The sequence below is a fragment of the Micromesistius poutassou genome, assembly GCF_964030765.1.
Source record: "Micromesistius poutassou genome assembly, chromosome: 15".
NCBI classification, from domain to species: domain Eukaryota; kingdom Metazoa; phylum Chordata; class Actinopteri; order Gadiformes; family Gadidae; genus Micromesistius; species Micromesistius poutassou.
In genome coordinates this window covers 16241513-16258342 of record NC_140285.1, presented here as the reverse complement: position 1 = coordinate 16258342, position 16830 = coordinate 16241513, and the positions used below count along the sequence as shown (strand labels likewise).

The 16830-nt window shown below is 47.6% G+C and overlaps 1 protein-coding gene across 1 annotated transcript in view; it reads right to left on the bottom strand.

Annotated features, from left to right (window-relative positions):
- LOC311359891 (low-density lipoprotein receptor-related protein 1-like) overlaps positions 1 to 16830 on the bottom strand; it is a 96006-nt gene that overhangs the window by 61220 nt on the left and 17956 nt on the right. Inside the window, exons 3-6 of the mRNA XM_084479918.1 lie at positions 14122 to 14259; positions 6805 to 6924; positions 6343 to 6471; positions 4792 to 5052 (exon numbers count right to left, since the gene is read on the bottom strand). Of these exons, the coding sequence (XP_084336044.1) occupies positions 4792 to 5052; positions 6343 to 6471; positions 6805 to 6924; positions 14122 to 14259 (648 nt within the window). The remainder of the gene's footprint in view (positions 1 to 4791; positions 5053 to 6342; positions 6472 to 6804; positions 6925 to 14121; positions 14260 to 16830) is intronic.

The window sequence follows — 16830 nt, the reverse complement described above, 5'->3', positions numbered from 1 at the left end:
TTCAGTCAAATTATTGATTTATTTAGTAAGTAGCGCATTACAACCTAGATATTGTACAGCGCGCCAATCATTATCGCAAAATAAACCCTGACAAGTTGATGAACAAATTAGCCGCTGCATTATCCCTTACAGAGCACACAAGAGACAATAGAGACTCTATAACTATGATAACACACAAAGTAAACTGTAAAACTACGATACCATACAATAGAAAATCTAGAACCACGATAACACACATAGTCCCCAAAATAAACAAAACAGGGCAAAGGTCAAACCAGCACTTCACCAAACGGCTAAGTCAAATTCTCTAACACCAGATAAGGGGGCACAGCCCACTGCTGGAGGAACAGCGTTGTGTTGTTGTTGTAGTGCGCGCAGCCCACTGCTGGAGGAACAGCGTTGTGTTGTTGTTGTAGTGCGCGCAGCCCACTGCTGGAGGAACAGCGTTGTGTTGTTGTTGTAGTGCGCGCAGCCCACTGCTGGAGGAACAGCGTTGTGTTGTTGTTGTAGTGCGCGCAGCCCACTGCTGGAGGAACAGCGTTGTGTTGTTGTTGTAGTGCGCGCAGCCCACTGCTGGAGGAACAGCGTTGTGTTGTTGTTGTAGTGCGAGACTGGAAGCACTCTCTAACGCGTTCCAGGTGGGGGTGAAGCAGCGAGGACATTGAGGAACAACCAGGGCGCTCTGTGGTGGTGGTGGTGATGGGGGGGCCTGACTTACCAGAAATTCACTCCTCCCCCACCACTACCAAACAAGCCCCCTGCTTTTTTTTTTTATCAATGTCCTCTGCTGCCTCAGCCCCAGCTGTGGTAGCGGAAAATGTTGCTTGGAAATCTGCATGAGCTCCGCCCATTTTCCTCTTCTATCTCCCCCTACCCCTCTGAGTGTGGAGCCCCTGCTGCCACTTCCTGCCCTGAATACCACACACTGCTCTCTCTTTCTAGAAACATTTACGTTCACGGCCCGGCACACACACACACACATATACACACACACACTCCAAAACAAGTGACACACTTATTTGTGTAAATACTTTCAACCCATTAACCTTTTAAACTAGTTTCCAGTTCCAGTTGCCCTGTAACATATATACTGTGTGCCTCTCTGTATGGCCCCTTTAATGTTTCACTGATGCTAACTTTAGGACGTGATATTTTAGGCTTAATGTACTACAACATCCCAGCTGATCATAAGCATATAACACGCCAGCAGTGGCCCTGACCCCAACCACACCGATACCCTAACCCTGAGGACCCCCTCACCCCACCGACCCCCAAACCCTACTGACCCCCTAACCCTGAGGACCCCCTCACCCCACCGCCCCCCAAACCCTACTGACCCCCTAACCCTGAGGACTCCCTTAACATACCGACCCCCTTAACATACCGAGCCCCTCACCCTAACCCTAAAGATAAAAAGGGCACAACCAGGGCCGATTGGCTCGTCTGAACCGCAAGACCAGAGACTCTGACTTCTATGGCAGATTAAGAAAGAAGACCCAACTGGCAATGACCAGGGAGGGCCAGGTTAGTAAGAGGAGAAGAACAGGTAGGAGAACAGAGAACAGGTAGGAGAACAGAGAACAGAGAACAGGTAGGAGAACAGAGAACAGGTAGGAGAACAGAGAACAGGAGAACAGAGAACAGGAGATGGTGGTTAGACGGTGAGGAGCTGGATGTTCTTCAGTCCTTTCCTCTTCACACGCGTGTGCGTCACATCTGGAACTCGTCTGCTCAGAACCCATAAATCAACCTTAACCCTCAACCTGCCCGTCACACACAGAGGCGTACAGTGGTGAGGGGTCCCCTGAGAGACGGCTGACAGAACTCAGATGTCAAGCCAACTATTTCTGGTTGGCTATTTCTTGTCCCTGTTATCAGCCACACACACAGGGATACACCAAAACCAACAGACACGCCTGTACAGATCGCCACACACTTGATAAACAGCAAGTTATCAAACCACAGTCCCAAGCCACAGTACGACCTGCCTGCCCATCCCAGTGGACCCCTCCATGTCCCCGTGGCCTCTGGACAGGTTTGACAATTGGAAGCCGTTTACTGGATCCGTCTTCCCTCCACTTAGAACAACAGAGTTTTCGCTCTTAGTCCTAAGTCTGATTAAGATGAGTTACAACATCAGCCATACATGAGGTCACCGTGTTTTGGCTTCCTCTAGGAAGTGACCGGAATGGAGAAGAACAGAGACTGCACGCATCTGCTCATGCTGACATAACCCAGCTGAAGAATATAAATACCACTGCATGACCACTGGACACACACACACACACACACACACACACACACACACACACACACACACACACACACACACACACACACACACACACACACACACACACACACACACACACACACACACACACACACCTTGAGCCTAGAGTTGGTCCACTCCCTATACTGCAGTGGTCATGTCAAAGGTCAGTGAGAGGCTGATTGCTCTACAGTAAACACTGACAGTGTGGAGGCCTGGTGAGGCCGGGCGTGGGGAATGAAGGGGTGATACACCACTTCAATATGAAGGGGTGATACAGTGTGGAGGGGTGATACACCACTTCAATATGAAGGGGTGATACAGTGTGGAGGGGTGATACACCACTTCAATATGAAGGGGTGATACATCACTTGATGACCACTTGTGATGCCTCCACACCCAGCCTCAGAGCCTCCACACCCAGCCTCCACACCCAGCCTCAGAGCCTCCACACCCAGCCTCAGAGCCTCCACACCCAGCCTCAGAGCCTCCACACCCAGCCTCAGAGCCTCCACACCCAGCCTCAGAGCCTCCACACCCAGCCTTTTTGCGTGTCTGCCGTTTCACGCCTGGAGCAAATTCTCAAGGGAACCAACGCGTGTGCACACACACAGCTTCCCTAGACACACACACACACACACACAGCTCTGCCTAATACACAAAATAAAATAGATAATGACACACACCAACCGACAGGCAGACACCTTTGTGCTTTGTCTGCATTTGTGTCCCTTTTTTTAGGACGAGTAATAACTCTTCCTGGGGGCCAACACAACCCATGACCCACACGGAAGCAGTGATAAATCCTGTGTGTGTGTGCATGTGTTTGTTTTCCAAGTGATGAGTGTCTCTCAGTTACTGCAATGCCTGCGGCTATCCATTAGCTCCACAAGCAGACATTTCACCCTTCGTCATTTATCAGCTTTATCAGGATGCAAATTGGCAAACGGCGACAAACACACATACACACATTGTACAAATCCTTGAACACATTATTGACCTTGTGTAATACCGGGAAACTAAGATCGAACGTGCATGTTTTGCACTTTGAATTCATTATTCATCCGCTGGGTAGAGCAGGGATATTCATCACAACTGCCTTAGGTAGAGAATGCATTTCCGTACATGTGCTGTGACCCGCCTGCTGTAAATCAAGCTGCACCATTGCTGCTGTTTGCCTGTCATGGAGGAGGTGTAATCCACTGGCCCAGAGGTAGCTGGCAACGGCATATGGATCATATCACTGCCAGAGATTGGGTATTATGACAGGCCCCCGCTTACATTAAAGCAGAACACTTTGAAGGATGACATTAGGGTCACCCTTTGACCTGCCGCTCCTCATGCCTGTGCGAGCCGGTTCCTGGTACAGAAAAGGCCAGAAGGTCTTACCATCACTTGCCCTTGCAAAATCAAAGTTCATTCAGTTTAATTCTGAAGCTGCCGTTCTTCCAATGGAACGGAACTCCGGTGTTGAAATCACACCATTGTGGGGGAGTGAATCACACTCTTTAGCAATCATTGCACCATGGGCGTTGTCTTTTGTAATAGATTCAAATCCCACGACCCCAGCCAACAAACAACGTGAGCGACTAACGCCTCTTGTCCACTGTACACGTCCGTCGACGGATGGGGGCTTTTTGTGATTTCCCGGGTTGTGTAACAAAGGCGATTTCATTGGTCAGTGTACTTGCGTATATTTGCATAACGCGATCTGATTGGGTGACGGATCCGTCGCTGCCTGAAAAGTTAAACTTTTCTCAACTTTTGGACGCAAGAGACGGAGCCGACTTGACGGACGGACCCACAATGCATTTCGGGAGCGCCCCATGCAAAGTCAATGAGATCCGTCGACGGACGTGTACAGTGGGCAAGGGGTGTAAGGCCCCATCCACACCGAGCCGATTTCTTGGTGAAACCGCACAAGTCTTGTGCGTTTGGGCCGACCGTCCAGACGGGTACGGCGGATTCGGTGCCCGAAAACACACTTTACTGAAACCACCTCTGAGGGTGGATTCAAATAAAACTGACCTATGCGGTTTCGTGTTAGGACTCGTGTGGACGCCTGAAATGCAAACGATGACGTCATCTCCCCCACCACCAGCTGGGGACGTTAGAGTTTTATTATTTTTGTAGCTTTAAATACAGCCCCTTGTTAAATTGAATTACTAACCGTACATAAAAAAGTATTTCTGCTCAATCTAAAAGGTTTAACAACTGCTTTCTCCTCCTCGACTGTATGTTTGTATACAGCGCACAGGCATGATGCACGCAGGTTTGATGAACTCCACTTTTTTTTTTTTGTGGAGAACCAGCGCCACACAGTGGCCTTGGATATGTACTACAGCGTTTCTACAGCTCGATGTGTTTTCGCAACGAGTCCGTCTTTACGGAGATATTCCTGAAACGCATCAAAGGAAAACGGATCGTTTTCAAACGCAGAAACACTGTGGTTAGGTTTGGGGACCGAGCCAGCTCGTCTCTTGTTCCCCCGCACATGTAAACGGGGACGATGTACTCACGGTGCAGGCTCAGGGAGATGTTGATGGTGCGGACCTCATCCCCGACCTTGAGGTCAGGGATGCTGGCGCACTTGAGCTGCGTGGTGGCGGCCGTGTCGCCCACGTCGATCCAGCACACCGTCTCCTGGGCATAGACAAAGTCCATGGCCATGGTCTGCTTGGTGGTGATGGAGGGCAGGCGTGAGGTGGCGCCGCTCAGCGAGGTGCAGCGGATGTCGTGGAGGTTGGCGATCAGCAGCATCGGCAATCGATCCACCGGGTCTGGATCGAGGGGGGGATAATGAGAGCGACAGATGAGAGGGAACGGATGGAGGGTTAAAAACAGACGGGGTTACAAACAATGAGCGTGAAAAGAAACGCATAGGATTCTTAAAGTAAAAAGCTTTTTAGACTTTTCCCTTTGCTTCAGACTGTTATGTGACGTATGGATACATGTTTTACGTCTGCTAAGCTAGAACTATCTAAGTACGAGCCAGGGGGAGTTTTTGCGCCCACCGAGAACGCCCCTCAATAAGTACCTGGAACAGCTCGTTTACGCTCAAACTTTACTTCCGTAACAGTGTGACGTCAGACTGTGCAGTGGGCGGTGCTGAAGTGCAGAAGTCCCGCCTCCCGGCTACCCGCAATGTTTTCAACTTCTCGAGGTGTGAATTTGCTGACACGTGTGCAAGCGTTCGCCCAATTGCAACAGAGTGGGTGTGCTGACCAATCATCAGACTGGGCTACTCGGGAGGCGGGCCTTAAAGCGACATGATACAAAACGTTTTTGAAAGACGCTGAAATTGTTTTTTGCAGAAATTAACAGTGTGACATTAATAAGGGGTATTTGTAACACACAGGCGACCCTATGTAACCCTATTGTAGTAGTACCCCCAAATGCAATTATTAACACTAAAAAAGCATGATATGGGATCTTTAACTGTAAATAATAGCTGATATGGAGAAGTTTAGTTTTTATGACCACAGTGAGATTCCCCTTTTTTTTTTCTTTTCTCCATGAGAGAGAATTAACAAAAGAAGGCAGAAGGTCCATTCCCAATAGCAAACATATGTATAGGAGTATCTGTATCAGACTATTGCTTGGGCCATATTCTCAAGAGTGTTACTGTATTTCAAATGATGACCCATTCAGCCAGTATTAGATACCAAATAACTATGTGCTTGGTGCTCCCACAAATATGAAAAAACTAACAAATTCATCACCAGTAAACATTTAAACAGTAAGTTATTACAAAGGCATTGGGGGTCGAACCTAGCTAGTGCCTTTCAGCAAGGTACTATCAAGCCCCCGCTACAGCACAACTAACAAACGATGGGAGGAGATGTAGAAAAGATGTAAGCTGGAGCAAGACAGTGTGGCGTTACGGGTGACCGACTCCCAGACCAAAGGTTCTGGGTTCAAACTTGCAGTCTACCTCGAGACATCCCTGAGCAAGAAGCCCAACTCATACCCGCTCCTTAATGTCCTGTATCAACAATCATGTTGGATACAGTTGTCAGCTAAATGATCAAAGTAAATGAGAGGCTGTCATTTTTCAGGTCTTCTCTCACCGTTCTTGGCCTTGCAGGAGCGGTTGTCAGGCTGCAGCAGGTAGCCCTCCACACAGCTGCAGATGTAGGAGCCCTCGGTGTTGGTGCACGTCTGGCTGCAGGCGCCGTACACCATGCACTCGTTGAAGTCTGACAGACAGAGAAGGGATTGCCAATTAACACACACACACACACACACACACACACACACACACACACACACACACACACACACACACACACACACACACACACACACACACACACACACACACACACACACACACACACACACACACACGAAGCCCTTTGAAACTAACACTGTTCATGTTACGATGCAGGGCTGGATAGACGTGCACTTTCTTCATCCAAAGCGGTAGGTTAGCTCAGTGTTAGCATAGCCTAGCTAACCTTCAGGGCAATGCGGAGGCAGTTTGGCGTTAGCATAGCATAGTTGGCTGTCAGTCTCCTGGGGCGTCTTACCTTTACACATCTTTCCGTCTGGGCCGACCTCGTAGCCGGGGCTACAGTAGCACTTAGGGCCCTCATGTGTCACCGAGCAGTTAAACTGGCACCCTTCAAAGTTGCATCCCGGTGCTTTTTCTAAATAGAAAGAGGGGAAAAGGAAAAGATAAGAATACAAACATCCTATGCAAGCAACTCAAACACAAAAGTCGCTCCTATAGCATCCAATGCTTGGTTTTCATGAGGGAGAGTCAATGAAGGCTATATGAAATGGCCAGGAAGATGTGCCCAATCCCAGTGCCTGGAGCACAACCACTGACACGCGTCCCGATCCGCATCACTGTCTTCACACAGCTATACTGTCGTAACAAATCACATGTCTATAAAGGGTACCTTTTGCGCATGCGTTGTGAATACCTGTGTATTTCTGCTCAGAGGAGATATGAGTTTCGCAGAAGACTCAGAAATGCGGAGAGTAGTGCAACACACACACAAACACCAAGTTAAGGACCCAGCCTTTTGGCAGGGGATGAAAGTTTAACACCAACATTCCTCAGGTGGTACCATCTGCTTATTAAATATGTCGCTAGTTATTAGTATGTGCCCAAAATTGGACTGCAACTTATTATTTAGTAACTTTAACTTTAGTTAATAATAATAATGAATAACTGAATAAACATGGACAAGATGATATAATGCAACACTGCAATGCAATACTATATCCATATAGTTCTGGAACTACATTAGGCCTCTCACAGGGTATGCCATCTGAGTCTATGTTAATCTTTTTACCGAAGAATCTTCCGCATTGAGATTTATCTTTTAATTTCCTTTGTGTGTTCTTCTGAGAAGCACTTGCATTAAACAAACAAAATCTCTCACAAATCTCAAATCAAGTCTGACGGCAGACAAGCTGGTATCTGTGTAAACGGAGAGTTTCACGATTATATTTGATTCATATTTTGCTTCATATTTGTTTTTCCGAATCACGTCGCCAGAGGCAAATGTGAGCGTGTGATTGGCTGTTAACAGCCAACACAAACCCGAGCAGCCTGACCCCACCAGCATGTCACCTTTAACACAGGGTCTGTTCACCTTTCAAATAGACACTGGAATTGGGCACTGATTAAATATCTATCCAAAGCTTCATCCACTCATGCAAATTGGTTTTCTTAGGCACAATCTCTCTGACGAAACAAGGCAGTTTTTGGTGGCCGGCCAGGCTCTGTGCCTGCTCCCTACACACGTTCTGCTAGGTAGAAGATGAGGGTACTTCATGCTCACACCAACACCGCATTACTGCTGATGCTATGGGTGCTGTCCCCCCTGCAGGCCGGAGAACAGGGAGGTAAGGGAACGTAAAGGGCCAACATTATAGAAAGATTGTGGCACTCTGGGCCACAATGGCCCTTTTGTTGTTGCCCCACAGAGAGGAAGGGCTCCGGGCGAACACTGTGGCCCATATCGAATCCATTCAATAAGCGCCCCACACACACACACACACACACACACACACACACACACACACACACACACACACACACACACACACACACACACACACACACACACACACACACACACACACACACACACACACACAGTATGCAAGTGTACCTCTTCACAGGGGTAGTTCCTCACTTAACCTCAGACTCCAACTGTTTCCAAAATGTAATGCAACAAAATGTTGTTAGTCATTTTTGGTCACCTCTATTTTTTCCGTATACCATTCACCACAGATTACGTTTATAGTTTAAAGAAAGAAGGAAAATAAAAAATTAACTAAAAGTTGAAAAGATGAGGCCATGAGCTCAAGGAGAAGGAACTAGAACGAATGGGAGAAACAAGAAGGAGCACAGAGCTGGGAGAGGAGAGGAAGTGTCTGGTGGCAGTGCGGGCCATGCTTTGGGGCGCGGGGGGGGGGGGGGGGGGGGGCGTTGGTGTGGGACAGGCCTGGGTGCACAACAACAGCAGTGTTTCGGACGTTAATGAACAAAGCAAATAGATCACGCTGTGGCTCTGCGGAGGCCGTGAGTGCTAAACAAGCATGCTAAAAGCCATTGATCCTGTTGTGTCCAGGACACACACACACACACACACACACACACACACACACACACACACACACACACACACACACACACACACACACACACACACACACACACACACACACACACACACACACACACACACACACACACTTCATTGCTGCTCATCAACATCTGCCTGAATGCCATCAGAGTGCATGGGGAGCAGGACGGGGCCAAAGACGTAACGGTGCACTGAGAGCCGACAGGGCAGCCAAGCACACATCTGCTGGTTAGATATTGAAGGGTTTAAGAGGCAGGATCCAAATAATAGGGGAGAAGAAGCAGGGGAGAAGAAGGGAACTATCATTTCCTACAATCATCTCCCAATGATTCATGGCCCAGACAAAACAAACAACGCCCATTGCACAATCACAAAAGTCATTTCCCGGTAACACTCGAGCGGTAGATGCAGCAGAACTTGAATCCCTAATGTGCACGACAGCACGACAGATTAATCCGCGGTGTGCGTGTTTCTGGCTGCGACATTCCTCCTTGGCCAGCACTCAGACCGTTGGCGGAGGGCATGTCTGCACACGTCCACCTGAGGTTGACAACAGCATGCCGGAGCTTTACGAGGCCTGCTCCACAAGCTGTCCTAGGTCTAAACCATCCACCTCATAAGAGATCCTATCATGGTTTACCAAACACGGACAGGAATGGCTTCAGTGTCGCATCGGATGGCATTAATCCCTCTGGTGTAATCGCTGGTATATAAATGGACTGAAATTCATAGATTTATTTGATACACCCTTTTTTCCTTCCCAGGTGTGGTAATTTTTCCCGGTAAATAGGTTAGATACTGGTATGTTTATGACAACATGTTTGTGTGTTTTGGGAAAGTGAGGCTGAGCAGCAGAGAGAGAGAGAGAGAGAGAGAGAGAGAGAGAGAGAGAGAGAGAGAGAGAGAGAGAGAGAGAGAGAGAGAGAGAGAGATGAGAGAGAGAGAGAGAGAGAGAGAGAGAGAGAGAGAGAGAGAGAGAGAGAGAGAGAGAGAGAGAGAGAGAGAGAGTTTGCAGACGGCTCTCTGAACGGGGGGCGTTCTCTGGAGAAAAAGGGAGCAAAGTTACCATAAGCAAACAGAAGAAGGGCTGAAGTCCGTATAATGAGAGAACATCAAAGTTGGGCTAAACTGATCCCAAACAAAGGCAGCATGCTACTCCCCGAGCGCTACCCAAATAACACACACACACACACACACACACACACACACACACACACACACACACACACACCACACACACACACACACACACACACACACACACACACACACACACACACACACACACACACACACACACACGTTTAAAATAAAAATAAAATCAGGGCTGGAACATAACTTATTCTTTCTATACAATAATTAATTATAGGTATTGCACAATAATAAAAAAAAATAATTAGTCACACCTAAAGAGTATCAGATCCCATTAGGTTGAAGAGCCACGGCAGAACACAGATCAAAGTATATTTTCCATGCAGCGAGGAGCCTTTGACCTCCTCATACATCGAGTGAGAGCTAGAAGACCAGAATACAGCCACTGGCAAGAACATCACCCAGAGCCTTCTGCGTGGCGTGGGGAGGAGGGGAGAAGGGCGTGTATAAGTACAGCAACCATGACCCCATTCCTGCCCCATCAATCAGTCACTTGGGAGTCAAACTGGGACAGAGGGCCCGTACCCCTGGAATAGGGCCCCCAAGCAATGAACAGAATGCAAAAGAATGCAGTACAGAACAATACATACACCATTTTACATATTACTATGAAGACCCACCTTTCCCCCTGTAGTGACTACACTATGATCAACCACCATGATGTCCCCATGTTGTTACAGTACAACACTACAACCTACCACTGTCCCCATGTTGTTACAGTACAACACTACAACCTACCACTGTCCCCATGTTGTTACAGTACAATACTACAACCTACCACTGTCCCCATGTTGTTACAGTACAACACTACAACCTACCACTGTCCCCATGTTGTTACAGTACAATACTACAACCTACCACTGTCCCCATGTTGTTACAGTACAACACTACAACCTACCACTGTCCCCATGTTGTTACAGTACAACACTACAACCTACCACTGTCCCCATGTTGTTACAGTACAACACTACAACCTACCACTGTCCCCATGTTGTTACAGTACAATACTACAAACCACCACTGTCCTGCATTCAGGCTGAATCCTGGGCGTCAACACACATTGCATGGGATGGTACAGCAATAACAAAAGCCCCAGGGGCCTATCACAGGGTAATGGAGGGCCATCTCATTACCAAGATGACATCACGTCGTCCTATCTGGTGTCATCCTTAAACCTCCGTCCCATGCGCTGCACACACGGCACTGCTTCTTCTACCCCTGTGCTGCCCAAAACTGTGGTTCTAGAAGATGAGCCCCCTGGTTCTAGATGACCCCCTGGTTCTAGATGAGCCCCCTGGTTCTAGACGAGCCCCCTGGTTCTAGACGAGCCCCCTGGTTCTAGAAGATGAGACCCATGGTTCTAGACGAGCCCCCTGGTTCTAGAAGATGAGACCCATGGTTCTAGATGAGCCCCCTGGTTCTAGACGAGCCCCCTGGTTCTAGATGAGCCCCCTGGTTCTAGACGAGCCCCCTGGTTCTAGACGAGCCCCCTGGTTCTAGATGAGCCCCCTGGTTCTAGATGAGCCCCCTGGTTCTAGATGAGCCCCCTGGTTCTAGATGAGCCCCCTGGTTCTAGATGAGCCCCCTGGTTCTAGACGAGCCCCCTGGTTCTAGACGAGCCCCCTGGTTCTAGATGAGCCCCCTGGTTCTAGATGAGCCCCCTGGTTCTAGATGAGCCCCCTGGTTCTAGATGAGCCCCCTGGTTCTAGACGAGCCCCCTGGTTCTAGATGAGCCCCCTGGTTCTAGACGAGCCCCCTGGTTCTAGACGAGCCCCCTGGTTCTAGATGACGACTGTAGAGGCAGCCCAGTAAGTAATTGAGGTCAAAAAGGCTGCAGATGGAATTTGTGTTGGTAATGAAGCCACTGAACTCTGTCAGCCTGACCGACAGAGTGGAGCCTTCCAGCCCTGCTCCGGGTACCGGCCCGATGGCCTGCTGAGTCAGCAGCACTGAGCTACGGTCAGGTGAGAGAAACTGCAGCTGCAGCGGTCAAAGAAAACCCCCAGAGCCTGTGGTCAGCTGTGGAGCGGCCATGGAGAATGACTTTGGGTTGACCTCGAACACGCGGTGGAAAGAACGGCGGCCAAGGAGGGGGAAGACTAGACCAGCCCAAGGCGCACTCGGAGAAGCTGCTGCTGAAGCGATGGCTGCTACAGCAGCAGGACGCGTCTGGAGGGGATTTTGTCATCGCTACTCAACACAACTCCTAAGTTAAGCCTCTCCAACATATCTCATAAGCCTGCATCCCCGCTGCAGATACCTTCTCAACATCTTCATTAACCTCCCAACGTCTAGTTCTAATCGGCTTGCCAAGTGTGACCACATGGGGGCCAGTCCAGTGGTTTGATATGGAGAGATGAACTGTGTCTCTGATACGGGATCTGGCTTCAGACTTCCTAAACACATGTTGGGTCAAGTCTGCTCCCCAGACATAGCATGTTATCTGGGATCAGGTAACACATGGTGAAACCAACAATATAATTCAGAATGATTTGCTCTGTGTGGGCTGATAGGCATTGGCAAGCTAACCACGTAAACACCTGCTATCCACCCATGAATGAAAACAATCTGCAGGCTCCAACTGAACAAAGGACTATGATTCAGATCCTCCCAATGTCTTGCAGCTCCGGTTCCCTGCCCAGCGCACACACAGGCACACACAGGCACACACACACTCTTGTCAACAACTTCTGTGGAATTACCTGGACACACTAAATGACAGAGAGCGCTTTCAGATGTCAGTAGCCATGCACCCTTGCACAACCCTGCAGTTTATAGCAGCTAACACTGGGATGCTTGTAAAATGCCAGCGGGGCGGCCTCCAGACATGGGATGAAAATGTACCGGGAAACACCATTTATTTGACTTTATACTAGTATGTAGTTTCAGGATAGGCAAGTCTTGGTGTGCATTAGACTACAATAAAATAAATTATTCTATTTATTTTTTAGGGGAAAGTGCGAATGCATGCATGCATGCGTGCGTGCGTGCGTGTGTTTTGAACATGAACACACATGTATGAATGTAATCTGTGTGTGCATGAATACATATTTGTTTTGGTTGGGACAGCTGTGTACTTCGGAATATGCATGTTCGGTGTGTGTGTGTGTGTGTGTGTGTGTGTGTGTGTGTGTGTGTGTGTGTGTGTGTGTGTGTGTGTGTGTGTATTGATCTCACACACGTGTTCAATTCAACAGACCAAACGTGAAAGTAACTCTCTGCATGTTCACAATGATTCCCATTAATAACAGATTACTGAACAGCTGCCATATACTGGAGCAGATTAGCCGTTTGAACACTGGGAAGAGACCATCACTGTTCCCGGACTTTGTTTCATGGCAGCAGAGGCTTTACGCAAATATTTGACAACCTGATGCAATATTCCAAATCCAGCAATGGTGATTTCACTGCTGTGAAACATCCCAATTTTCAAACATAAATATATATATTCATTCTCCAGCACAGCAGGAACAACCCAGTACATTTCAAGGCGGTCCAACAGATGTAACATAGACTGCTATCTGAGCATGGGAGTCGCCGATTGGCTGCGGCAGTCCTCCAGAAACACTCGGCAAGTGCAGTCCTTTGTCTGCTCCAACAAAGACAGACTCTATGGGCCCGACACGCAGCATCTCCAGGCCTGCAATTAATACAGGACGGTTTGACGGGATTCTTCTCTGCTGGCAACAAAGCCGCTCGCCACATCCTCCCATAAGGACTGAGGGAATATGCCTGGTAGCCAGGGCTGATTGATAGAAATTAATGACTTTTTCCACACAAAAGCAAGACAATGGATTATAATGCGGGCAAACATAATGGCTGCACATTAACAGGCCCTGGCACTGGAGTTGGTTTGCTGTAGTTAAACATTTGGGTTGGTACAAGAAACAGATATTAAAAGACAGATGATCCGTCTGACCCCAGAACTCTAAAACCCTTCAGTCATTGTGAATGCATTGTGTATGAAAACCTTTTAACAAAATACACGTGCATGTGTTTGGGTGTGAAGGAGTTTGTTACCCCTGCAGTTTGGCCCCTCCCTCAAACCCGTTCCACGTACGTGTGTTTGGGTGTACAGGAGTGCGTTACCTCTGCAGTGAGGCCCCTCGTCCCAGCCGTCCGAACAGTCAGGGACTCCATCACACATTCTGCTCAGATGGATGCACACGTCTGGGTCCAGGCAGCCATGCTCGTTCACGGGACACTGGTTCATCCTGTGGTGCGTACCTGAAACAGGGTCAAAGGCACAGTTAAGTCAGTGGAATCATAAAGCATGTTTAGAGGGCCTGGAAACAAAAAAACTCCACAAAAAGAATCAGTGTCTTGACTGCAGGGTAGTCCAGCAAACAGCCTCCTAGCATCCTGGAGCCAGAAGCCGAATCCTGATGCAGCTCAATGACACAATGGTCAATGCAGTTATGAATCTACGTTCTGTCTATGATGATAACTGCTACACACTTTAAATTCTCAGTGTATCATCTCGAGGAAAATTGGAAAGCGTTCAGTAATGAGGATAAAAATTATTTTTTATTTAACCACCTCTCCCAGACAATCTCTCCTCTCTGGCTGAATCCCATCTGTCTTTGAGACAGGGGGAGACTGTCAGAGAGGCATTCTCTCTGTTCTCTCTAGTCATCCATGCCAGATCCCAGACTCTCCATCCCTGGTGATAACAGATCTGCAGCCGCCAGATGCTCGATAAAAACGCGTCACGGTGCCTCACTTGTCTTTGTCTGGTTTAGGGTCAGAGAGATGCTGTCTACCTTCTAGGGTAGGACAGTCGGGTAGCCATATAGGATTTACTCAGAACTCAAAACGTAAACAGGCATGCACCCTATAGATAGGAACTTGAAATGCATGCTATGCATCGACCATGGATTAATCCTCAAAAGGTACGCATCCGATTCTGTTTTTAAAAGTCAGAGGTGCGGAACGATTGGCGATAATAAAGATAACTTTAAAATCGTCTCTTCTAACTTTTAGGCAAGAATACATACAACTTCAAGACAGTCAAGATACTCTGGTGTAACGTTGATGCCTGAACTCAGCAGCAACAAGACAAAACACTATTTTCAGCAGTTAATACCTCCTCAAATACGATATAAAAGATAGGAAAATAAACATTATTATTACTAAAGTGTATTTGTCTGGGGACAGGATCGCTGTGAATGAAGCTACGGTGTACATATTCAATGCCACAAACAATTTGATGAGCAATAAAAAATGTCTTTCAAACTAGAAGGGTAATACAATGTGTGGGCTGGGTCCAGATTGGGCCCAGTTTCGGACTTTGAGAAGTCCTGGAATGTATTTTGCATAGCATGATGCTAGGTATGTAAGATAATGCAGCAAATACACAGAAAAACACGAGTAAGTGAGTGAGTGAGTGAGCGAAAGAGAAAGAGAGAGAGCGAGACTCTTTCCAGGTGACACCTATGGAACAGGAAGCCATGCTGGCGATCTGGGTGCAGGTATAAAGTTGGCAGACGATTGGTTAGGATTCTATGGAAAAGTGTGGGTAAAGTGAGCCTTCACACCTGTAATCCCTCGCACACACTGAATGGAGCCGTTTTTGTAACCATCATACTGTTTATTTGAGTCTCAGTTCCTCAGTAAAGTCCCAGATTGTTTGCTTTGGAACATCAATTATTATTTGTAACATTAGGACCCAAAGAAATGTGCTTTGGTTTTTAGTTTTTTTACAAGCAAGGGCAGATTTGAGAGTCTGTGAAATTAATTGATGTGAAATCCAACATGAGAATCTCCTATACTATGACCTAAATGCATTGCAATCTGTATTTGATCTTCTAAATCTCTACTGAAATACATAAAATACTATTTGAATCCCATCAGGGATTAAATTGCATTGTGAATTTTGAAAGATCTAAATTAGAATGCATCACATCAGGCATATAAACATATGTGAGTACGTCTTTAATGCTGGAGAAACACAAGAACAGTCAGACTTATCTCCTGCAGGCCTTCCTCTTGATGAACCGCAAACATGGGGATTTCAACGCAAGTAATAGAATGTCTTCTCCGCTTGACTGCTGAGTGTGTACTCAAGCGTTGTTAAGCTAACCCTGTCATGGGATGCAGGCAAGTAAATAAATGTGCCTCATACACCGCCACCGAGGCCCCGCACGTCACACACGTCACAAATATTTGGGAAAAAGACAAAGTCGGATAACAAGTATAGACAGAGAGCGAGATACAAAAGGAGACGAGGAGAAGAGGAGGCTTGCTGGGCAGCGCTCCACCACAACAGATCTTCAGAAAGGCAACAATGGTGAGTAATGGAGCCGATGACTTGTAGGAGTCGTCCAACGGTCATACCGTGGCAACGGCGAGCGAGCAAACAGAGAGCTGCTGAATTAAACCGAATAAAGAACAATTGAGTATTAAAGGGGTGATATCATGCTTTTTCGACTTTGCTCTAGACTGTTAAATGACGTATACATGTTTTACGTCTGCTAAACTAGAAAAATCTAAGACTGAGCCAGGGGGAGTATTCGCGCCCACCGAGAACAGCCCATGGCCAGCTCGTTTACGCTCAAACTTTACTTCCGTAACAGTGTGATGTCAGACTGTGCAGTGGGCGGTGCTGAAGTGCAGAAGCTGCAATGTTTACCACTTCTCGGGGGGGGGGGGGGGGGGGAATTTGTAGACACACGTGCAAAGCGTTCGACCAATCACAGCAGACTGGGCTACTTGGGAAAGGGAGCTTAAAGCGATATGATAAAATAGACCATTTTTGAAAGACGCGGAAATTGGTTTTGCAGAAATGAACAGTGAGAA